Genomic DNA, 26,039 nt, shown 5'->3' with positions numbered 1-26,039 from the left:
TCTCTTCATAATAGGTGACTTTTTTTTCCCCCAAGGGTTTCTCTGTGTAGCTTTGGGGCCTTTCCTGGAACTCACTCTGTAGCCCAGGCTGGCCTGGAACTCATAGAGATCCTCCTGCCTCTGCCTCCCGAGTGCTGGCATTAAAGGCGTGCGCCACCACCGCCCAGCTAATAGGTGACTTTTTTTAAAGGCTTCTCATCATTACCACTTATCATTCGACCCCTGAACTTTGAAAATGAACTTCTGAATAGGGAATGGGGCTTGAAGTATTCATTTGTTTGTCTTATTCTTGGTTGATCTTATGATAAATAAAAGATGATCTTCTGTTCTCCACAGAGAGAAGAGGTAGTGGATAACAACTGGAATAAAACGATTTTTAAGGAGTCTGTCCCCATGAGCACTTACCTGGTGTGCTTTGCTGTACATCAGTTCACCTCTGTACAGAGAACGTCCAACAGCGGCAAACTAGTGAGTCTCGTCAGATTTCAAAAACTCCTGGGGATTTGGCTCAGTGGTAGAGCGCTTGCCTAGCAAGCGCAAGGCCCTGGGTTCGGTCCTCAGCTCTGGAAACAAACAAACAAACAAACAAAAAAACCAAAAAAACTCACCACCAATGCATTTGTGATTAACTTGCTGGCTTTTAAAAATACCTGCTTATTGGTTTTTCATACAACAGGCAAGAAACCTCATCAGCCACCAGGTTTTGGGAGCTCAGTAATTAAACAACACAGAAAAGTTCAAGCTGCCAGGACACAGGTGATGCATAAACAAAGGTGACAGGCATGAATATGTATAGCCTGGAAATATTTTAAAGGGAAAATTCATTGAAAATCCAAAACTAATTCCCATATAGACCAGCACAAGTATGTCAGACTATGTGGTCCTACCCAACTGCATTACAAGACTTGGCATATATGTTAGAAGGAGCTTTTGCATGGAGAGGGGGTCGGGAGGTGAATATTCTGCAAGCAACAGGAGATGAGCAGTTTATGGAGCCATTTCTATATGTAATTTTTGATTGTTTGTTTGTTTGAGATAGGGTTTCCTTGTGTATCCCTGGTCGTCTTGGAACATGCTCTGTAGACCAGGTTGGCTTTGAACTCAGAGAGACCTGCTTCTGCCTCCCCAGTGCTGGGATTAAGGGCATGTACACCACTGCCCGGCTCTATATGTAATTAAAATCAGGCAGCCACTTCCTGAGACCCTGACTCAAGAAAAACAAACATGTATTTCGAAGTATATAAGTTTTAAATCAACAAATTGATACAGAAACATAAAAAGTCAACAAAATATCAGAAATAGTTTTGAAAATATGAACATGTTTTTAAATGAAAGCTTCAATGGCTTCCTTTGGAACTTTTTTTACAATTATTTATTTACTGTGTGCATGTGTGTGTGTGTGCCTGTGCATGTGTGAGTATACATGCATGTGTGAGTATTCGTATGTGTGAGTGTGCGTGTGTGTGTGTGTGTGTGTGTGTGTGTGTGTGTGTGTGTGTGCTGCAGCATGGTATGGAGGTCAAGGATACCTTTGTGGGAGTTTATTCTCTTCTTCTACCAAGTAAGATTGGGGATTGAACTTGGGTCTCCAGAGTGTCACCAAGTCCCTTTACCTGACAATTTATCTTGCTGTCCCAATGACTTCCTTTTGAAAACCCAAAACCATTTTTACCTACAAGTTTTTTGGTTTGGGGGCTAGAGAGGTGTCTCAGAGGTTAAGAGCACTGGCTTTTCCTGAGAACCTGGATTTGATTGCCAGCATCTACATGGCTCACAACCATCTGTAACTCTGGTTCTGGCTACCTCACATGCCAGGCATGCATGTGATGTACAGACATACATGCAGGCAAAACACTCATTCACATAAAATAATCAAAAAAAATTTCTAAAAACTAAAAAAAAAAATTTAGTTTGTTTTGGAAACCCCTATTTGGCTACTATTTAAATTCTTTTTTTACTTAGGAAGCAAGTCAATTCACCTCTATAACATATATATGCACGCATATATGTAGCCATATATATTCACACACACACACACACACACACACACACACACACACACACACATGACACCCCTTACAGTATGCATTATAAGAAAGAAGTTGAGGTTGGGGATTTAGCTCAGTGGTAGAGCGCTTGCCTAGCAAACGCAAGGCCCTGGGTTCGGTCCCCAACTCCAGAAAAAAAATAAATAAATAAAAATAAAATAAAATAAAAAGAAAGAAGTCACTACCCCATTTTACAGATGAGAAAGTTGAAGCTAAGGGAATTCAAAGTTTTCCTGAAGAGCCACCTGAGGAGTGGTAGGGACTCCCATTCTGTATTCTTTCTACAACGTCATGCTCTGCTAAGGTTTCTGGGAAAGGTGAAGTTCTGAAAGTATCATTACCTCATCATCAATCATCGCAAGGGAAGGGCCAGATGTTTTTACTTCCCGTGAAGTAAAACTTGCTCCTGGGAAAAAACTGCCTTCATTTAGGTATTAATGGGGTCGGTATTGAGAGATGCTAAAACTGGGTTTCCAATATCCAGGTTATAGTGGGTGGGGGAACATTTCACTTGGGGCTCAGGAGACCTGATGCAGCTCAACACTTTCTCGTGCCACATAGATTGCTTTGATCAAGGGCACCACCAGTCCTAAAGATAACACAGTATTGGGGAAGTGGCACTGATAGAAGAAATCGCTTTTCTAGAATCTGCTTCACATAGTCGGTGGTGTACCTCTGGCTTGATATAAAGTTGAGGCCATCAGTGAAGCTCACATTTTTCTCCCACTGTCACAGCAAATGGGGACTACTTACTGAGCGCTTCCTTGAGAACCCACACTTCATCGCATACAGGTGTTCTCCACATTACGTGTTTATAGTACGATCACATTCTGAGCACTTTTTTTTAAACATTTTGAGTAGAACATCAAGACAAGGCAGAAAGGCTGAGCGACTCCTCTCTGTTCATATAGTTTTCTGAGTCAGAATGCAGCCACGTAGCCAGCAGAGGACTTCACACTCTTAGTTACTTTCTAAGAGCCACCGTGAGCTTGAGTTTCCGGATGACTCCCTCACTGAATCTCCCGAGCAGCTCTGCTGGCTAGGTGAGTCATTATGGGGTGTATCAGCTTTTGGCTAGATTCTAAGGATGGATTTCAAGTAAAGGAATGGGGCAACAGAGTGGAAAATACAGTTTTGCAAAAGATCCCAACAGTAGTAAATACTTCTTAAATGGCTCTCCTGTGCAAGCTGGCCACAGAAGGCTCTTTCTAAAACCAACAGCAGGATCGATGTTTTGGAAAGGGAGTGAGGACATCCTGTTATGACATTCCTTTCTGATCACCTAGTTCCTAAGAGAACTCAACTGCCTTCTGAAATTCCCCAGATCCTCTAGTCAGAGTTCAGCAAAGTAACCTGGAGCTGCCGCCAGGGGGCGCCTTGTCCTCCTCATCTTCTGCGAAACTGTGGGGTAGTCTCCCCTAAAAGTCTAACAGGACTTCCCCTGAAGACCTGAAGCACTTAATGTGTGTGCTCATGCTTCCTGAAGACTTCCTTTTCTTTCATATTTGGAAGCTCGCTCCTACTCGCTGTGTGTTCATTCTGCATTGAAGGCTGATATTGGCACCCCAGAAGAAAATTCTCCACATGCAGTACTCATTTCAGAGAGAAGCCCAAGAAAATCAGCCCCCTTAGATCCACTGAAATGTGACAGAGAGGAAACCCCACTTACGTCTCATAACCCTTTTGAAAAATGAGTTATAATCAATTTGTTGCAAAAATTACCTAGTAAGGTAAGACATAGCAGTTAGGCAGGCAGTCCAGCATCATGAATGAGGTAAGACATAACAGTTAGGCAGGCAGTCAGCCCAGCGTCATGAATGAGGTAAGACATAGCAGTTAGGCAGGCAGTCAGTCCAGTGTCATGAATGAGGTAAGACATAACAGTTAGGCAGGCAGTCAGCCCAGCGTCATGAATGAGGTAAGACATAACAGTTAGGCAGGCAGGCAGCCCAGCGTCATGAATGAGGTAAGACATAGCAGTTAGGCAGGCAGTCAGTCCAGTGTCATGAATGAGGTAAGACATAACAGTTAGGCAGGCAGGCAGCCCAGCGTCATGAATGAGGTAAGACATAGCAGTTAGGCAGGCACGCAGTCCAGTGTCATGAATGATCCCTTGCTCTGGTGGTTTCTGTCCTGCATTTCCGACTCTCTTATTACTGTCATCTCAAGTGGTTCTCAGACAGAGGTGAATAAAGGTCTCTATAATCATTTTACCTCCATTGACAGTCTCCCACATACCGATTTCCCTGGATCAAATTGACGTGCTCTCCCACACATGGGTTTTCCTGGGTCATGGGCAGATATTTATCATTTGGAATTTCTCACTTCCTCTCTCTCTCTCTCTCTCTCTCTCTCTCTCTCTCTCTCTCTCACTTTCAAAAACAAAATGCAGAAATGAAAATCAAAACAAACAAGCCAAAGACCAATAGGACAAAAAACAAAAAAGCCAAACCCAAAAAACGGAAACAAAAAGTACACACACACACACACACACACACACACACACACACACACACACACACCAAAACAAAAACAAAAACCAAAAAATCATGGAACTCATTTTGTGTTGGCCAACTACTCGGGAGCATGGGGCCTGGTGTGGTTGATATACACAGTTATAATCCATTGGAAAAAACCCTGATTTTCCTTTGCCAGTGGGTATCAATTATAGATAACTTCTTGGTTAAGGGTGGAACCTGGTATCCTCTTGGCAAGCTGACTGCTCCAACTCTGCTGACTGCTTCTTATTACAAGTTCCACAGAGACGCACCAGTCAAAGCCCCGCTCTGTCTAATGGGCTTCCTAGGTTGTATTTTACTCATCTCTGCTGCATGCTGGGATCCGTGAAGGTGCAGCAGAGCATCATTTACTGCACCATCTGGACCCGAAGTCCTGTTACTTTTTCAGTAAATACTTTAAAGATGGAGCTAGATCATTACTGTGCACACAGCATTCTTCACAGAAATTGAGTGAAGCCAATGGCCATTCTTATTTACACTGTTTCTGACAACATAGCTCTGGTACATTAATCCCTTGTCAACCATTCAATCAGTTTCTACTATATAATACAAGAGTCTGTGACACTCTCGTTAAACTTGGTGAGGTGTAGATATTCGACCCTCTGACAGGAGCTCCTTCCCACCGTTATCAGCAGCTTGAGGTCTGTGATAACTTACTGTGACTGGAAGAAAGGGCAGAGCAGGTGTAGTGGAGCCATCTGTTGTAAGTGAAGTTTTTTCCTTAGGCATGAGAAAAATTATGTGGAGTTTTAAGATAGCTCAGAAAACTTTTGATTTTGTATATTTTCTTTTTCTTTCTTTTTTTTTTTTTTGAAAGAGTACTTTGTGTTGTTTTTATTCAACTCTGGAGAAAGGGGAGAAATTTGAAGAATGACTTATAGTAGTTTTGTAACTATTGAGACTAGGTACCAATAGAAAGATGTCCTCTTTCCCTCCCTCCCTCCCTCCCTCTTTCCCTTCCTCCCTCCCTCCCTCCCTTCCTTCTTCCCTTCCTTCCTTTTTGCTTTTCTAGCTCTTGGCAAGTAACCTCCTCCTGAGGCTTTTGGCATTTAGTTGATTGGGTAAGGTTTTGTAGCAAATGATGTCACTGAATTCCACCTTGGAAAAACCAACCAACCAACCAACCAACCAACCAACCAACCAACCAACCAGCTGACCGACCCTGAACCGTGCACAGTATAGAGAGAGTACATGATGTTTTACCTGTGTGAAGTAACTGTTCAGCTATGGACGTAAAATTGCCATCCCATCATCCTTTTAGAATTCACATCATAATTACATTATGTATTTTTTTTCTTCGAGGCAGGGTTTCTCTGTGTAGCTTTGGAGCCTAGCCTGGAACTCACTCTGTAGACCAGGCTAGCCTTGAACTCACAGAGATCCACCTGGCTCTGCCTCCCAAGTGCTGGGATTAAAGGTGTGTGCCACACATTATGTATTTTTTTAAAATTTATTTATTTAGAAGAGGACATCAGATCTCATTACAGATGGTTGTGAGCCACCATGTGGTTGCTGGGAATTGAACTCAGGACCTCTGAAAGAGCAGCCAGTGTTCTTAACCTCTGAGCCCCCAAACATTATGTATTATTAATAATTTTATAAGCAATATTTCTGTGTCAGGGTTTCACTAGGATATATTGCAATTCATTTTCAAATCCAGAACAATTTGAATTTAAATATATTGTTTTTGTTTTCCTTAAAGACCCATTTAATAGAAAGTTTAGAAGAAAACAGGAACTGACAAAAATTAAAATTTCCAAATTGCCATATGTAAAATATTTCCTGGTAGATTTGTGGTGCCTTCTCAGATGTATTCAACCTACATTAACTTCTCCAGAATGTATTAACTTTGCACCCAGCTCCAAGGAATCAAATCCAACCCAAGTTAAATTTCTTCAGGGCAGTTGGCCGATGTCTTTTGTAAAGAAGTGTGTGTAAAAAGGAGTAATTACCATGTTGGGGAGTGCCCTTGGCTTTCCCAGCGAAGGAGAAAATTGGGGCGGGAACGCTGGTTGAAGGCAGTGTTCACTCAACTAGATAAACACGGCAGCCATGTCAGTTCCAGGAGCTCAGCAAGAGACTATACTGTGCTTACTCTCCAAAGCGCCAAGGGACAGTTGCAGAATGGCTGTGCCCAGAACTCCACCTGGGGATGAAGCCTGGCTACTTACCCTTGCTTTCCACATCACTCTCAAGTTAGTCCATTGCTTGCCTAAATGAAAAGGCCTTTGTTAAAGACTGGGCATGCTATTGGTTTTTGTTGGTTTGTTTTGTTTTGAAGACATAGACTATATTTAGGAAGGATTTAAGTTCTTTTCATTGTTATTTTATTTTATGTGGATGAGTGTTTTGTCTGGGTACCAGGGAGGCCAGAAGAGGGCATTGAGCTCCCTGGAACTTGAGTTACCTATGGCTGTGAGCCACCACATGAGTACAAGGAATGGAAACTGAGGAGCAACCAGTGCTCTTAACTGCTGAGCCATCTCTCCAGCCCTGGGTTTTCAGTTTTAGTCATGGATCTCATCTTTTGCGCTCCCCTTCACAGAAATTATCTCACTAGAAAATACTGTTTTAATAATTGAGTATATTTTAACATTGTATTTTGAAATAATTCACAGACTTAGCTTACTATACTGTGTCAATACCGTATAGAACTATTTATCATACAGTCATTAAGACTGAGAAATGAGTATTATACAGCACGATTGACTAATCCACAGCCTTTTCTTTGAATTTCAGCAGCTTTGGTGGCATCGTGCTTGTTTTGTTTCAATATCTGATAGACAGTCCACCTGTACAAAGCTTAGTCAGACCTTGCTTCCTCCAGCCCCGGACATTTTCTGTCTCCCGTCTTATGACCTGTTTTGTGTATGTGCATGTGCGCATGTGTGCATGCGCGTGCGTGTGTGCATGCATGTGTGTGCATGTGTGTGTGCATGCGTGTGTGTGTGCATGCATGTGTGTGTGTGTGCATGTGTGTGTTTAACGAGTACAACCTCAATATTTTATTGTCTTCATAATGAAGCTGAGAATGAGATTTGATCACCAAGTATGCTTTCCTATATGTTCTGATGATATCCTTGTGAACACCCTGGCTCTGCCCCTCAGTTTTAGTGTCTTGCACGGTCCTGGGCCACTTCCTGGGTGTGTCTTTCTGAAGCAGTTCAGATGAGACTCTGAAAACCTCCAAGAAATGAATGAAGTTGGGAAATAAAGGTATTGCCTGTCAGTAGTGAGAGTGGCCATAGATTTTTAACATCTATAAATTATAAACAGCATAGGTAGTGATATGGATTATACTTGATCAAGAGGTCAGCTACAGATTAATATTCCTGGGAAAACCAATAGTCAACAGACAGTAAAGATGGGAACCCTGGTACAGTTGACCTGTAGCATCCTCAGGTGGAACCCAGGTCCTGGTCTGGCTTTGATGCACGTAATGGTAGCAATGGTATCCGGCAGTCTGAAAGCTGGTCCTTTCTGTTTATAGAGTCTTCCCAAGTTCAGTGTTCTGATACCAGACCTCTCCACAACTCATGGTCTAGCCCCATCACTCTTCTTGATCCTTCCAACATGGATAACTTTCCTCTTGTCTTTTGAGAGAGGACATCCTGGATGCCTTTTCCGTCTCTGTCCCACTCGTTACCACAGTGAAAACTGTGCTCTGTTCGGTCCCTGGCTTTCTGAAATTATTTCTGAATGCCTTTCTAAATGAAGCTCTCGCAAATCAAATGGCATGACTTTTGTGTTCATTGTATGGACTCCAAGAACCTATTATTTTGTATCTCAAAAGCATACAGTTCATTTCCTGCTGTCCCCTCATTCTCCACTGGTCTTAAAAGCAATGTGGGTACCACCTTGTGCTGTCACTCACGCAGAAGGAAGTGCAGACAAAGAGAGTCACCGAGGTTAATAACTGATTCTGGCGATGAGACCCAGAACTCTGACATGTCAAGCAAGCGCTGTGGCAATGTTATCCTATTCACTCCATGCTGTCTCTCTGTGACATAAATGTTGCTTCCCTCTCCATCTGCAGCTAGGAAAAGTGAAGTTTCAGCTTCACTAGTAGAGAAAAGTGACAGTGTGGTGACGTGGGAGCCAAACTTGTTCTGAATTCTGCTCTCGTTTCTGTCTTGCACTTTGTATTGGTTACTTTTCTACTGCTGTGATAACCACCCATGACCAAGGCAACTTATGAAAGAGAGGGTTTAATTTGGTTTATAGTTCCAAAGGGTAAGAGTCCATGATGGCTGAGTTAATGCAGCAACTGAAACCTCGTATCTCCATCCACAAGCATGAGGCAGAGAGAGCAGTGGGGATGGCAGGAGGACTGTGAAAAAGCCCACCCCCAGTGACACACCTCCTCCAACAAGGCCACACCCCCTAATCCTTCCCAAACAGTTCCACTGAGCACCAAGTATTCAAACATATGAGCCTAGGGCACCCATTCTCACTTAAACCACCACACACTTCACTTCACTGGCAAACATTCAAATTTTTGCTTTTAAATCCCCTTTGAACTCTCAAATTTAAAGAAATGTCCACATCTTTGGGGCTGCATTTTTCAAATATTGATGCATTTCATGGAACTTGATAATTAAACAGTGTGTGTGTGTGTGTGTGTGTGTGTGTGTGTGTGTGTAGTGTGTATGTGTGCAAATACACAGTTTAATTATCTATATCTATGTATATATATATGTTTACATGGGAAAAGTAAAAGGTATGAAAATCCACCTATCAGTTATCAGTTCAGGTCAGATGATACTACCAAATTAGTTAAGACAAATAAAAAGCTTTTGATTTTCAGAGCTCTTTGGATTTTTTAATTGTGGGAACATGATCCATGTAAGAGTTTCAGTAAAATGATCAACAGTTACATCAACTATGACATTCTATTAGCAGTAGTTCAAAATTCACAGAACTGACGTGTAGCATGGCAAGCTCCTTGCAGGAGAAGGCCTGATAACGTCACCTGCAGTGACCCTCATAAACAAACATTGATGAGGACTGTACAAAGTTTGGGGTTTGGAGATATAAACAGGCACTGAGGGGGAAATGGTATAAAGACTTGTTAAATTGTTCTAGGAAAAGTTGGTTAGTCATAATGGTCAAGTCTAACAAAGAGACACATGAAGTGCATGACAGCTATCAACCAGGTATCAACACTCCTGGGCTTTTATCTCCTCCCTCAAATTGCTAGTGACGCTGGAAAGCTATCACATTAAGAAACCTAAATGCCCACTTTGTGGGGCTGGAGAGCTGGCTCAGCAGTTAAGAGCACTCGTTGCTCCTTGCACCCCCCCCCCCCCACATACACACAGGGTTTCTCTCTGTAGCCCTGGCTGTCCTGGAACTCACTCTGTAGACCAGGCTGGCCTTCAGCTCATAGAGATCCACCTGCCTCTGCCTCCCAAGTGCTGGGATTAAAGGCGTGTGCCGCCGCCACCACCACCTAGCTATACTTGTTGCCCTTGAGGAGGGCCCATGTTCGAGACTCAGTACTCACGTGGCTGCTCACCACCACCTCTCTCTGGGGAATCTGACACTCCCTTCTGGCCTCCTCAGGTACACATGGCATACACATGGTACACAGACTGTGTCAAAGCCCTCATCCATGCAGTCAAAACACTCATACACATAAAAGAAAATCAATGAAACAAAAAAAATCAAGCCTGCTTTATAAGAGGGTCCAGGATGATAAGAGAAAAGCCACTAAAATAATGACAGAGCAGATGTGTCACGACTCTCAAATGAAGAATGAATTTAAAATGGAGTTTAGAAAGTCCAGACTGTGTGGTAGATTTGGTGTTTTGAGGTAGGGCTAGTCCTCTGTAGTCGTGGTATGTATTAGTAATTTAATTTCCCCCAAGAAGATACCCTACTTTAGAAAATAGATACACAACAGTTAGGTTCTTGAATCCTTACATTTACAGATGAAGTTTATAAACTTCATATTTAACCATTAAAAAAGTTTCTTGAATAATGAAAGCTAATATGTCTTGAAGACAGGGAAAGAAAGGCACGGATGCGTCAGTCTTCCCTGCACCTTACTTCTGAGCAACTGGTCATGAACTTGATGATCGTTCGATCATCTCAGGAAAGCGAGCCTGTGAGCTGGAAAGTGGATAATCATCAGTAAAAGTGATGGCGATTTGGGGGGACTTTGTTCTGGACAGAAGTGCTAAGAAACCAGAGAAAGGTTAACCTCTACTGAAGCCCAGAGGGAGGAGAGGGGTACAGGAAGGGGACATCATGACACTACCATCAGGGAGCTGGAAATAGACAGCAGAGCAGGAGTGAGGGTGACTGCAGAGGGGATGGTGTCTTTCTAAGTCCAGTCCACACTCCACAGGTGGTCTGCAGCTAAAAGGATGCCACATGCTTTACACACAGGCTTCAAATGTCAGACAGTGTTGGCATGCTCGTGGAGCCTTCCATGTCAAAAAATGTTCCTAACGTGAGGCAGAGAGGATACACTCATGGATATGCTTTGGCTAACTGCAACATCTTCAGAATTCTTCAAATTTTATGATTATAGATGGGGATTTTGAAACCAGGACAAGGATTATGTTAAATGACCAGCATGCTGTTCTGTGATTCCTTAGCTCACTGACTGAATCTGTGTTTAAAAACATATGGCCTATGGTGGTTGTCTGGAAGGATCCTAGGTGACAGGAAATCTGCGTCAGGCTGGGCGTAGACAGTGCGTGCTGTTGTGTGGGGATGGGCGTGGGGGGTTTCCTTAGAAACAAGTGAGACGGGATCTGCTCTGATTCCAAGTGAATGAACGTTGATAGCAGTCTTTTCTGTTGCTGTCACCAAGAGAAACGTGGAGAAAGAGAGAAAGGAACTGATCCCCTTCAGAAGCATGCTTGAAAGAAGTCCACGGGAGCTGGGGACACAGCTCAACGGTAGTGTAGCTGAGTACTTAAGTCCCGGAGTCAGGAAAAAGAGCCCGCCTTCCGTGGGTAATAGGAAAACACAGACAGACAGCGCAAAGCATGGGACACGTAGACAGCAGAGCAATGTCAAAAGGAACGGCTCTCCCTGAAACGTCTGATGGAGAAAGAGTGTGGCAGAAAATCTGAGTGAGTCGCTTCACACCAAGTTGTTGACAGGTGAAAGGTCCCAAGCCTTTCCATTGACAATAAGGCAACGCCATACCACCACGCTGGCTTTGGGTTTCCATGAGCGGTTTCCGTTGTTCGTTTTAGTGGCTACCAGCTGGATCCTTAGGTTCGGGTGTTGCTTGGAGAAGGCGTGGCATTGCTTACCAAGAGGATAGGAGAGGGAAGTAGAAATGGACCATCTCCTCTCTTCTGACAAGTACAAACTAAAAGCCTCAAGGAATGTTGAACGGGGTCACTAACTGCAGTGGGAGTTCATTTCTATTTATGCAAAAGAAGTGAGGATGAGGAGCAGTCAGTCAGCACTGGTCATTTAAGGGACATTCTTTCAGAATCTGTTCTTTATGTTGTTGGAGCCCTCCAGAGCTCTCTTCTAAGAACCAGGCTTGGAGGCGCATGCAGTGGGAACAGGAAATGAGTAGGTTTCCTTTCTCTCTCTCTCTCTCTCCTGTGTTTGTTTAATCTTGAATCATCTGGTCTAGTTGGGTCAATGGTCTTGAACTTGCTAAGATGACGGCATCGGTCTTTGCTGGAGGGTTTTGGATCAGGTCTCGGGGTTAGCGTGCATATTTCATTTGGCTTTCTTGCAAATGTAGCAGACTATTGTCTGAAGTACCGTTCTCTCTTTCACACATGGAAAATTACTAAACCAGGAGGTTCCTGAGCACCAACTATCCAGGGACAACTCTCTGTGTCTGCTTAGAAGAATTCTTAATAATTTCTCTATAAAGTCGTGTATGGTTAGAACTGGAAAAAAAATCTGCACTCAGCACTCAGTTTGATCTGTAAATTAGGTCGTAGAGCCATAAAACAATACTCAAAGAACTGACATAGTTTACTCACTCTGTCTTGGGAAAAGTTTGGGCCGTCATATTTTAGGTTCCGGGAGTAAAATAGAAAGAAACATGGCGAGGGCCATTTAGAAAAGCAGAGTGGAATATCACCAAGGGAGAATGTGTAATCAAAAGCACCTTAGATGCAAAAACTAAACTGAATTTGTTTCCTCTCAGGGAACTGCATGCACAAGACAAATCAATGGTACAGGGAAAGGTAAACAGATACACAGATCCATAGATACCACAAAGAATACAAGTTGTCTTGTTTTTTGTTTTTTAGTCTTTTTAAATCATTTATTTACTTTTATTTTATGTGCATTAGTGTTTTGACTGCAGATTTATCTGTATGAGGATGTCAGATCTCCTGGAACTGGAGTCGTAGACAGTTGTGAGTTGCCATGTGGGTGCTGAGAATTGAACCCAGGTCCTCTGGAAGAGCAGTCAGTGCTCTTAACCGCTGAGCCATCTCTCCAGCCCCAGACAATGCAAATTTTAAGTATAAGAAAGTGATCGTATCTTTTATTGTCTGGGGCCTTGTTCCTTAGTCTGTTTCTAATTACTAATGGAGCACAGTTATATCTTAATGACATTTCACACAAGTCTTGGAGCAGCAATGTGATTTGTCCAAGGCTACACAGAGCTGCTGGGGACGAGCCTACTACAGAGCAGGCTTGGGATTCAAACGAGGTGCTCTGATCCCATTCAGTGATATCACGTTTCACTTTGTATGCTCGTGTGTTTTATCCAATGAAGACTCATCTCCCTGAACGTTTGTGTTTTGTTTACTAGCTCACTATTTATGTCCAGCCAGAGCAAAAGGCAACAGCGGAGTATGCTGCAAACATAACTAAAATTGCATTTGATTATTTTGAAGAATACTTTGCCATGGAATATTCTCTTCCTAAACTGGGTGAGAAAATGCTTCTTTTTTCCCTTAATTTCAAGTTGTCTTTGCTTGTGTTTGTTTGTTTTACCTAAGATAACCTAGTGTGTCTAATTATATTACCATTAATTACTGATCATTCCTGAGTCTTTTCAGTATGTGCCTGTACTACATGTCTGGTGTTTACCACAAGCTCAAAGGTCCATTCTAGGTCCTCCAAAAATAATAGGCATTCTCTACTCTCATATGATGACGATACAGTCTTTGATCTGCAAATTGAGATGAAAGTGTGTACACAAAACTGCAGAGCTCGCTCACAGTGAGCCCAAACAGCCTCCTACACCATTTGATTTAAAAACCAGTACTCCTTCAGTGGTTTACATGCATGGCCCTTCTGAGGAAGCTGGAAAATAATAGGGTCAGTGATGTTGCTGTAAGAGGCCCATGTGCTTCCAATCTGCCCTTTTATTGTGCAAGATCCTCTGGCCCTGGAAATGAAACACTAAAACTTCTCCCAGAGTTTTCTTTTCTCTAATGTGAAGATAAGCATGTTTTCTGTGAAAAATGGAAGGACTGGAGTACAAATGATGCTGCCTCCATCAATAGCAGAGGCACTTTATTAACAAGCCTGAGTGGTTGGTTTGAGTAAAGCTGTAAGACCCTTGAAGAAGCTTGTAAGGAAGGTGCTACGAGAACCAACCAAGAACCCACTTTCCCATCCCGGTCCTACTGCCCTTTTTTTTTTTTTTTTTATAAGATTTGTTTATTTATTATGTATACAGCGTTCTGCCTGCACGTATGCCTGCAGCCAGAAGAGGGCACCAGATCTCATTATAGGTGGTTGTGAGCCGTGTGGTTGCCAGGAATTGAGCTCAGGTCCTCTGGAAGAGCAGTCAGTGCTCTTAACCTCTGAGTCATCCCTCCAGCCCCTGTCCTACTGCCTTAATAAATGCCTTGGAAGGCAAAAGGCTCTGTGGCTCTGCGTGTGCACACACCTCATTTTCTCTTCACTGGCCTTTTGTATCACTTAGCAATTATTAGAGGAGACAGAAAGACAAGTAACTTTTTTACCAGAGTCGGAAGGGAAATTGTGAAGGAATGGAGAGCCCAGATCCACAGAGCTCATCATCTCTGCCTCACCTGTAGCCAGGAAGGCCCGAGATGCAGAACCCACACCAGCTTCTTCCTTTCTCCTCCTCTTCTCTTCCCTTGCCAAACCTTTCCCTTTGCATCTTCCACACTTTCAGAATTAGCTGTATAATAGAGTCTTTGGAAATGGTGTCCTCATTTACATCAAAAGGTAATTGAATTGATGTTAATTAATTATAATGTCTGTATTCACTAGAGAAGAGCTTGCTTTCATTTGCTCAAGGATTTGTGCAAATTATACTTTCCAGCATTGTGAACGATGTTGCGTGTGGGGGAAATACTTTCTCAGTCTTTAGTGATCTTCTTATGCCATAATGACAGCGTGGCAAGAAAACCACTGCTGTTAACTTGATTTCTACTGAAGATATATACTTCTCATGCTTTTCTAAAAATCTTTAGGCAATTTTATTTCAACTAGAAAAGCCCCTCTCTCACGTGTTAGAAAGAAATTTAACTTATTCACATTTGCCTCATTTAATTTATAGTAGTAATAAAAATTACATTTGGGTTATAGTTCATTAGCTAGGGAAGCTGTATTTCCCACTAATCAACATTTTTCTATTTGTAGATTTAATATAGAAGTGCACAACACTGAGTATTCTTATTGGATGTTACGTCTAAAATCCAGAGAAAACAGAGACAGAAATTCCTGTGGCATACAACATTTTAGAGCTGGAGGAAAATTTAGAGAGAAATCAGTCGATTCCACGTCCCTTTAACTTCTTTGATATATAAAAGAGGATGGCAAGGGGAAGGGACATTCAAATTGTACAGCATCGGAGGTAGTGGGGTTTCTAAGTCTCTGACCTCGACGTGCGAGCGAGCTGTTTCTGTGAACTCCCAAGCTCTGTCTTTCTTAGTCCTCATTTACAGACTTCATTCTCTTTCTCCTAACAGTGTACCTCCCAAACAGATGCTCTTTATAACCAAGGTGATAAATGAGGCATGAGGACAGCTAATAAAAGTGAAGTACTGTGCAGAGAAGAAAAGACATAAAATTATACAGGCTTTGGGGGGAAAAAACAGTCACGTAATGATTAAGCAAAAAAGGGGGGTGGGGATACACCCTGAGTCTGGAGACTACAGGAACTGCTCCGTGGGAATGTTGAATGTATTAGGACCAAAATGTTTGCACAAATGATTCCTGTTCCTCACTCTGAGAAATTATTTTTAGTCTTAGAAAAGTCATCCAAAGAACTTAATTTGGTAAGAAATGCTATGAACAAATGGAAAGAATTCGTTTCTCACTGGACTGTCTTTTTCCATAGATAAAATCGCTATCCCCGATTTTGGCACCGGTGCCATGGAAAACTGGGGACTCATCACTTACCGAGAAACAAACCTGCTTTATGACCCCCAGGAATCAGCCTCATCCAACCAACAAAGAGTGGCCACTGTGATTGCCCATGAACTTGTACACCAGGTAGAGGAGCCAGAAGCAAATCTGCTTGCTTTTTAAAACTGGCCTGTTTCCATAGCAGTGATACAAAGTGTGGATGAATAAAGAAGGAAAAAGAGACACCTCAAAAAACACTGCATGACAACCACTCTTAGTGTTAACCGACATTTATCTGTACAGAAACTTTCCAGTGTTTTCCAACCTGTGGGTTGCGAGCCTTGATTGTGTGTGTGTTGACGGGGTGTCAAGCGACCCTTTCATAGGGGTCGCATAAGACAATCAGAAAACACAAATATTTACAATAGAATTCAAAATAGTAGCAAAATTACAATTATGAAATAGCAATGAAAACAATTTTAAGGTTGGGGATCACCACAACACGAGGAACTGTATTAAAGGGTTGTAGCATCAGGAAGGTTGCGAACCACTGCTTTAGACTGTTTTGTCTTTAATAAGCACACGAGACCTTCCTATAACATTATATATTCCTTAAAATGTGGAAACAAACTGGATAATTTAACATTCTCGAATCAAGATAAAGTGCAAAATATATGTTAGGTTCAGTGCAGGCCACTTCTACATCAGCTATGCATCTCTCTACCACAAGGATAAACATCTAACTACTTCCTCCTGGCTTATTATTTCAGTGGTTTGGAAATACTGTGACCATGGACTGGTGGGATGACTTGTGGCTAAATGAAGGATTTGCTTCTTTCTTCGAGTTCTTGGGGGTAAATCATGCAGAAGCAGACTGGGAAATGGTGAGTCATAAACACATACACTCTGAATCGATTTTCTTAGTGGAGACTGGACTGAATGAAGCCTTTGACCATGGTCTAGGGTCAGGGTCAAGTACAATGGAGGTCTTGGACATCTATTGAGAGGACAGTGGTGCTAGTGACTTCCCCTGAGCTTTTCTTTGCCAGAAGCCTTTACACGGTCATCGAGGCGTTAGGAGTTGTAGACAAACACGTGTTGGGAAGGGAGGGGTGTGGGGGAAGGAAGTGCAGAACATGCTGACCTTGCATTCAGGGAAGTACAGTGCTACCCTCAGAAGCCTTCTGAATTGATAAGCTACTTGACTCAAGCAGGTTACTGGAATGTGGTAAAGAGATGAAGGATGTGCTGAACAGTCAGATACCAGATTCACAGCAGGACACATGGCCATCTGTGAACAAGGTGACTTCTCTGAGTCAGGTCTCCATTTAACATCCAAATGAGAGCGTTGTTATGTATCAAGGAAGCTTCCAAGTTCTGAAACTGCGTGCATAGTGAACATTCACACAGTGTGCCCTCGAGGGGCACTGGAATAAACATTTCCAGAAATGCTACAGAGTTGTCTTTAGGAAAGTTAGGCTTTCTTGCTTGTCTTTAGATCATGTGAATATTCTTCGGTGACTGTATATACGCATGTATGTACACACTGTAGGTGTGTCTGCCTAGCTCTGGGTAGAGGTAGATAGCTGTGAAGTAGGTAGAACACTGCCCTCTACTGGAACAACTGTTTTTGACATTGAGTAACTTATTTACCTTGTCTGTATCCTTTTTAAAGAGGTGAACATAGTAAGAACCACCTCATTGGGTTGTTGTAAAGGTGACCAATAAAGTGTATTCAAAAGGGCTTAGCCTTCTACGTGAATCTGATAAATAATAAACAAGGTTGCTTAACTTGGAGTTATTTTTCTCTTTTTCTGACCCCTAAACTTTAATGTCTCCTAAGTATCATAGAAAGTCTACTAAAGGCAAATTTAAAAATCAAAGAAAACACCATCCAGCAGAAAGTTTAACTTCCTTGGGGCTCAGAAGTCCATAAATGTTTTTCTTTTTTATCTTTAAAAAGTATTTTTTTTTCTACCCAATTTCTCCCCTCCAGCTCCTCCTCTACCCCCGGCTCCCACTTCCCTTTCACAATTTTACGTCTTTTAAAAAGCAAAACAAAACAAAACTAGGTTAAACAAAACAGCACTTGGGTGTAGGACCAGCTACTGGAACTTGAGCAGCTTTTCGTAGCCACATTCCTGAAGAAAACAGACTCATCCACTCCACTGCAGCCATCAGTTGCCAATAGCTCCTCAGCTAGGGGCGGGGCATCATAAGCCCCTCCCCCATCCATGCTGGGATTTTGGTTGGCTTGACCTTATGCATGTAGCCACAGCTGCTGATGTAGATTAGATTGTTTAAAGACACAATTGTTGCAAATCAGCTTTTCTATTTTTCAAAGTAGGTTAGGGATTGTGCTTTAGGCATTTCTGGTCTGGAGAATTTCTTGGTCCAGTTTCAAGTGCACAGCCGTACCAGAATGCATAGACATTGCGGGATCTGTCCCACAGAAGTCAAAGGAGCTACAGCTAGAAGACCAGAAATCAATGTGGAGCGGTTGCTGTAACGGGATTCGTTTGAAGACCTGGAGACCACGTTACATAATTGGAGTCGTTTCCATTTCCGTCCCTGCAATTTTGATGACGTGCGACGGTATAAAATAGAAAGCGGTCCGAAGGAATCGCGGCCTACCTCTGCTTTCTGTCCTTTCAGCTCGATCAGATGCTGCTTGAAGACGTGTTACCTGTGCAAGAAGAGGACTCCTTGATGTCTTCACACCCAGTGGTTGTCACGGTGTCAACGCCCGCTGAAATAACTTCGGTGTTTGATGGAATATCATACAGCAAGGTAGGAGGAGGTGCACCGCCTTGCTTTGGAATGTCTTCCTATTTAGTACACGTCCAACAGAGTGTTTTTAAGAAACGGTTAGATTCTGCCGTGAGCTCTGGAAAAGAAAGAACACAGTCAGGGCTGAATATTAAATAGTTGATATTTTGCAGGCGAAACAATCGATGCCACAGGATTTTAGAACTAATTTCCGCCCCCCCCACCCCGCACCCTGCCAACTCAGTTTTGTTTAAAGCAACTTCATTCTGATAACTAAGCAGTTATATCTTAAACATCCAATTTATTTTTTTCTTTAATTTTAAAGTTTATTCTGTGATGGGGGGGGGGTGTCACATAGACAAGTGTGGAGACCAGGGCAGCGTCTGTCTCTCCTTTTATCATGTAGCTGTGGAGGATTGAACTCAGGTTGTTGGGCTTGGCAGCAAGCACCTTTCCCCACTAAACCATCCCACCAGCCCTCCCTTCCCCTCCTCTCCCCTCCCTTCCCCTCCCCTCCCCTCCCCTCCCCTTCCCTCCCTTCTCTTCCTTAACTTTTCTGAAAGATAGTATGTCTTACTTTTCTGCTGTGTGGTCCATGAGGAAATCCATCTAGATGGGCACTTTTAATAGGAAAACACTTTAATGTTCAGAACAAATATTCAAATGCAGCTTAGTTGAAGGGAAAACCTTTATCCATTGCGCGCGCGCGCGCGTGTGTGTGTGTGTGTGTGTGTGTGTGTGTGTGTGTGTGTGTGTGTGTTTGTCTGTGGAATGTGAGTTAAAGATAATTGTATTTGTGTATGTGGTAGACAAGGCATTTTTTTAGCCACTAAAACTATGAGATATTACTGAGAGTGTGCAGCCCAAGCTTTCTGCGACATTCTCTCTCACAATACCTCCTGCAATATCTCCTCTACACATATTCCATACTTGGAGTAATATAATTTAAATCTCTATTGGGTAACTTTCTATTTTAGTTCCTCATGGATTGGCATTATATTCATTTACTCAAAAGCTACTGTTGTCTTGGATGAACTCTGACATATTTGTGTTTATTTATAATTATTAAATGAATATTTATCAAAATCAACTTAAGTGAAAAACAGTTATTATTTGATGTTGGTGCCATAATTTTCAGCTTTTCCTCTCATATTTCCATGGCATCTTTTCAGGCTTCTTTTAGATGATTGATTATCTGTCGAGGTAACTCACACAGGAAGACTCAGACTCAATTCTCTAAGTCCTGGATACTCCAGAGGCTTGAGATAGTGTCAGAAATAAATATGTTTCTAAGCCTTAGTCTTACCGTGTCCAAATGCAATTTAAAATACTTGGAAAATTGTAGTAATAACTACTAAGTTAAGTGGGAAGGTAATATTTCTCATGTACATTAGTTGAGAACTATTTTAAAAATCTTAGAAGTAGTTTGCCTTCGTATTAACCCATATGGAAGAAACTGGAAGTCAGGGCATTCGTTAAATTCTTGAGAGCTGTGAAACCAAATGAGACAAAACCACTTTTGAGGAGAAAGGTTTTGTGGCTACGTTCTATATCTATCCATACTAAAGTATTTAATAATCTACTTTCACTCTCTGCTTCCTCATGTTAAATATACTTATTGTCTCATATGTGGAGGTATAAATAGTTTGCCATAATTTTACTTTGAAATTCGTGCTTCATCTAAGAATGTGCTGTGGGGACCATTTTTTTTTCTTCCATTAACAAAGCGCCACCTGCCGGCTGACTTGGGGAAGTGCAACAACCACTTGGGCCTTGAGTCCCTGTTGTGAAGGCAATTTGAGCCATTTCTCTTTACCTCTTGGTTGCTAGGAGGCACACCTGTGGAAGGGTGCCAAGTGGTGACTTGCTTGTTTGTTTGTTTGCCCTAAATCATAATACTATAGCTGTGTAATTCATCAGAACGGTCTTCAAGAAACACTCAAATATAATCATGGAATGTTGCGATGGTGCTGATCACTGTTCCTTGTATGGTTTCAGGTATTTAACTGGTCTCTTTTTCTCATCCTAGGGAGCTTCTATTCTGAGAATGCTCCAAGACTGGATCACACCAGCTAAATTTCAAGAAGGATGTCAGGTACGATTTCTTAGGGGTAGCAAAAGTAAATGATACCGATACACGGCTGACAGTTGCGTTTAATTCAGGCTAATTGCTCTCTTGCTTTCCCTGCACGTGGACAGATAAGTCAGAGCTAACAGGTGACTTTACATCAAGTTAGAGCTCTGTAATGATCAATGACCAGAAACGTCATGGAGAACTTCAAGCCATACTTGGGGATACTCGATACTCTTTACACGTGTGATATGCAGGTGGGGCTGCCATGGAAAGACAGCATAGACCAGATGGAACAGACCAACAGAAATGTATTTTCCCACAACATGGGAGGTGGTGAAGTCCAGGGTCACGGTGCTGCCATTTCAGTTGCTGGGGAGGGTCTTTGGTTCTGTAGACAGCCCCCTGTGTCCTCGTGTGGCACAGGGAACAAGCATTCCTGCATCTTCTGTAAGAGCATGAATCTCACCATGAGGTCACATCATCGTTACTGCATACCAACCAGAATGCCCTCCAGATGCTCTGAGGCCATCAAGTATGAATATGAGAGGAACATAATTCACTTCATAGAAGCATGACATGGATGTTTAAATCTGTCTCGATTAGTCTTCCCATAAAGAAAGCATAAGGCCTTTTCCTTATTCATTTCCAAATTATTGATTTGGAAAATTATTAATATGAATAATCATTCTCACAAAGTCAGCAAATAAGGAGAACTTGCTCCCTTTGGGAAGATAAATAAGAATTCATTTTCTGATGTTCTGTACACATCCTGTGTTAGCATGTCACTCCACTGGACATTCCAGTTCATCTTTGTTCTTCCAGAAGGCCCCTATGCCAATTATCTCAGGGTTGGTCTCTCCTGATCTTTGTTAAAGCCACTACAGTGTGTCCTTATAGCTGTCCCATCTTCCGGCTGGGCCCATTTCAACCTAGAAATGGACTCACATCCCAACTGCTCCCCTTCCCCCTCCAGCCTCCAGTTGGGCTAGCCCAGGACCTTGATACAGTTGTTTCTAGTGGATTCCAGCCCGTATAGCACAAGAGAGAAAAATTTCACACTGGCCATCAGTTCTCTGGTGTGTGTTTCCCAGGACCATGCCACCACAGGACAAGGTCAACACTGCCCCTACAGCTCTCACTGTTGCTATGTTTTTGTAGGTGGCATTTATCTATCTCTATGATGCCCTAAAAGGAAGTGATCCCTTGGGGGGGGCAGAAGTAAAATGCCTATGTGCCTACTAAAACAAGAGAAGAGTAGAACTTAGGAAGTATTTAGGGTGCACATTGGGATATTTTGCTCATCAATGAAATGTCCTGTGAGGATATGTGTCCCAGGGGGAGGGACTATGTGTTTGTTTAACTTCCCCTGAGCTTCAGACTCAGTGCTCACCACATCTCTGTTGTGAGCATCTTCATGGAGGCCCCGTCTCCTGCGGCCTCAGGTACATCTATAGAATTCTTCACATATTAGGTGATCCGGCAGGTGTTTGTTGACTGAATATCTATAATGTACAGTTTGTTGAGTGAATATCTATAATGTATAGCATTGAACTAGAAAATTTAAAAAGCCAGGCATGGTGGGGGTCTGCCTTTAATTCCAGCGTTTGGGAGACAAAGGCAGGTGTATCTGTGAGTTCAGTGCCAGTCTGATCTACATAATGAGTTCTAGGCTAGCAAGGGCTATTAGCAAAAAATAATCTTTTTTAAAAGACAGAAAAAAGAAAACATGCTTCCAAAGACTGTTGCGGTTCTATTTGCATAGTTTTTATTTTAAATTGCTACTTAAAATAACACATTCTTGGTACTTTAAATTAAATGGGCCTTCATATCAAGTTTTATAGAGAACTATCAAAAGAAGTCCTTAAAAATAAACAGCTGAGCTAATCAATAAATGCTCATTCCTCTTTTTTTTTCCATGTGGAGAGTTTACTATAATAGAGAGATGAAGAGAAAGATAGGAGAGAGAGAGAGAGAGAGAGAGAGAGAGAGAGAGAGAGAGAGAGAGAGAGAGAGAAGAGAGAGGTTGAGGGTGCACACCTCGTGGGAGGAAAAGTGGAAGAGGGAGCAAATGTTCACTCCTCTTCGTCTGACGTGTTGTCACTAATTTTAAAAGTCCCACCTGAGACTAATACTTCCCAAGTTATAACAGTCTCTAATCATGATGATCCTAAAAATTCAACCCGGATCAGTGGATGGATGATAGGCAATACGTTTCATATCATTATAGTGCTGTGGAGTGAATTTGTAGGAAAAACAAAAAACAAAAACCACATCAAACACCAAACCCAAAGTGCTGTTTTCAGATATCAGTGAAGCTCTCAGATTATCCAGGACATTGAACTTCTCACCAGAATCCCTCTTGAACTGCTGACATCACGCTGTGGCTGTTGTCCTAAAGTCCCATGGGTTGGGAAACTGGAGTTTGAGAACTTTCTTTTACAAATTCTAGCTTTCTGCCCAGACTGGTTGTCCATTAGAAAAAGTGGCCAGTGCAGAATCTAAGTAGATCAGTCCTCCCTCTCTCTCTCTCTCTCTCTCTCTCTCTCTCTCTCTCTCTCTCTCTCTCTCTTTTATTCTGTGCTTATCCCACCAAGTACAACATCAATGGCAAAATGATGCTGATGCTGTCATTCACTGAAACACCCTTAGGCTGCAATTATGCATTTTTTTTTTTTTTTTTTTTTTTTTTTTTTTTTTTTTTGGTTTTTCGAGACAGGGTTTCTCTGTGTAGCTTTGCGCCTTTTCCTGGAACTCACTTGGTAGCCCAGGCTGGCTTCGAACTCATAGAGATCCGCCTGGCTCTGCCTCCCGAGTGCTGGGATTAAAGGCGTGCACCACCACCGCCCGGCGCAATTATGCATTTTAAAACTACAGTACATGGTGGGGCATTAAACAATACATTGTTATGAGAAATGCACCCATCTTTCTTGTTCTACTGTAATTAATTAGTATCACCCTTGGAAAAGAAGAGTGGCTGAGCTGGGAAGGCCTTTTCCTTCCTACGACACTGACAACACACACCATTCAGTTTTCTTTTGTGCCCACCAGTACCAACACACAAGGGGGCCAAGGCCTGGGTTGTCATGTGATGTAGACTGGAAAGATGATGCGCCCTGTGCTGGGGGAAGAAGAGAGATTCTTAGTACAGAACATTAGAAGCACTGATCTAGACAAAATAAAAGTGGTACCTTTTAGTAGTGCTTATGTAAATTTCAGTTTTAGCTTCTAGTTCATGAGAAACAATAAACTGCAGTGAAGAAGAAAAAAATCATAACAAGCCGACGAATACCCACACATCGATCCAACACTCAGACTCTTGTTTAGGAGTCTCAGACACATCTCTCTTCCTCCAAGGACACAGACATTTGGTCAGGGCCATTTCTTTCACCTCAAAAACAGGAGCATTGTATTAAATAATATTTAAGGTCCTATCCAGTTCCAGGATGGCTTGTCTATTTCTCAGCTCAAGATCCTGTAAGTATAAAGCAAACAAACAAACAAACAAACAAAAAAAAACCCAAAAACATTTAAGCAGGAGGATAGATACAAGATCAAGGCCAGCCTCTACTACACAGGGAAATCTTGTCTCAAAAGTGAACAAGAAACAATAACAAAACACCCACTGAACAAATGAACACCTCCGGGATGATTTTCAGAGGGCACTGTTCTGTTGAAGACCACATGAACCCGTAACTACATTTATAGTTGTTATTATATTAAGTGTCTGAGTCTGGAGTTAAGACCAGAAACAGACACACTTCTGCCTTCCTTCGCCTGCCCTCTGGTGGTAGTGTTGAGAAGTGAATTAACCAAAAGAATGAACGTGGGGGCCTCAACCCTGCTGGAGACGTTGTGGGAGTGAAGTTTATTTTATCTCTAAGTGACTGAAACAAAGAAGAATCCAGAAGAAAATATGACCTAGATATAACACCTCCTGAAACGTTAGAGCAATTTAGATACTAAATGTTAGGTACAAAGGTAAGTGCTGGGAGCACTTGCCAAAGTCTGATTTCTAGGTAAGATGCCCACATGTTAAGTAGCACAGGTCTAGATAGCCATGGGAGGAGAGAGCCAAAACCCTGGCAGAGCTCTGGAAGATTGCTCCCCAGCAATGGCCAATTATGGGATTGGGAAAAGACTGGGGATGTTCTCTGGGTGCATATCCCATATCTCCTTGTGCAGAGGGGTTTTAGAACTGACAAGGGGTCAGCCTTCTATTTAAAAGATTTATGTTTTAAAAGTATTTGAAGAGTAAAGACTTGCTCTCCATAGTGAATAATTTCTCCCACTCACACATAACCATCCTTATCACTATTCAAAAGACTACCTGCATATTTATTTCCTTAGTACAACAAATTCAGCCCACTGTCATTTTTAAAGTTTGAGTACTAAAGATGTGTCCACCTTTTAAATGGCTGAAAAATGGAAAGAATGGTTAATGATATGAAAATCACACAGCACTGAAATATCAGCGTCTGTACATGATGTTGTGCTACGAGAAAGGCACAGCTGCTTCTTGTATGTTTTTTTGTGTCTGTCTCATTTCATGCCATGGGACACAGGATGAACAGTAGAGAGGGTGGTCCAGGTGAGGCTGTGGAGGTACAAGCCAAGGCTGGGATCTAAAACACTCGTCTTTTACAGAAATACTTGCAAAAATTCAAGTTCGGTAATGCAAAAACTTCAGACTTTTGGGAGTCACTGGAAGAGGTAAGAAATGTAATACCCTTAAACATTTCTTTGTCGGACTTAAAAGTGATTTACATTTTAATATCACTAATCTTTAATTTCCCCTTATGTATAAATTAATGGATCTCCATTGTCCCCAACAACAGGCAAGTAATCAACCAGTGAAAGACGTTATGGACACCTGGACTAGCCAGATGGGCTATCCTGTGGTCACTGTGACTGAAAGGCAGAAATTAAATCAGACACGCTTTCTGTTGGACTCCAGAGCTGACCCTTCCCAGCCACCATCAGCACTTGGGTAAGACTTCGGGATGACATACTTAAAAGAATAGTAGAAATTATTCAGCAGAAATACTGGTAATATGCCTAGGTCCTGCTGTCATTGTGTGATCGATATGTGACAATATAAAGGCACAGCCTTTAGGCAACAGAGAGTTCAGAGCCGGCTAAGTGACAGGCTGAGCACACATCTGTATCTCTTCTATGTAGACACCATTGACACAAGAATGGAAGCGGTAAGGAAATAAAGCCGTGATGGTGAGGAGCATGAGTGGGTGGAGCGGTAGGCAGCATGGAATGCCGGGAAAAAGGCTGAAGGAGAAATAGTGGCCCAAAAGGAACAGGGTAAGATGTTACCAGACAATGACAAGGGTCTCCCTGCCCCTAGAC

General features: G+C 42.2%; 1 protein-coding gene across 2 annotated transcripts in view; it reads left to right on the top strand.

The window, feature by feature from the left end:
* Positions 1-26,039, top strand: part of Enpep (glutamyl aminopeptidase) — a 94,449-nt gene that overhangs the window by 30,895 nt on the left and 37,515 nt on the right. The window contains exons 3-10 of one of the 2 annotated variants that reach the window (XM_052731446.1): positions 337-468; positions 13,320-13,440; positions 15,831-15,985; positions 16,609-16,722; positions 18,494-18,628; positions 20,637-20,702; positions 25,326-25,391; positions 25,517-25,668. In XM_052731446.1, the coding sequence (XP_052587406.1) occupies positions 337-468; positions 13,320-13,440; positions 15,831-15,985; positions 16,609-16,722; positions 18,494-18,628; positions 20,637-20,702; positions 25,326-25,391; positions 25,517-25,668 (941 nt within the window). The remainder of the gene's footprint in view (positions 1-336; positions 469-13,319; positions 13,441-15,830; positions 15,986-16,608; positions 16,723-18,493; positions 18,629-20,636; positions 20,703-25,325; positions 25,392-25,516; positions 25,669-26,039) is intronic. The other variant, XM_052731447.1, reaches the window with a different exon arrangement.

Source organism: Peromyscus californicus, unplaced genomic scaffold (assembly GCF_007827085.1).
Source record: "Peromyscus californicus insignis strain IS unplaced genomic scaffold, ASM782708v3 Scaffold_9__1_contigs__length_137607984, whole genome shotgun sequence".
Taxonomy (NCBI): domain Eukaryota; kingdom Metazoa; phylum Chordata; class Mammalia; order Rodentia; family Cricetidae; genus Peromyscus; species Peromyscus californicus.
This window is presented reverse-complemented; position numbering and strand designations above follow the sequence as displayed.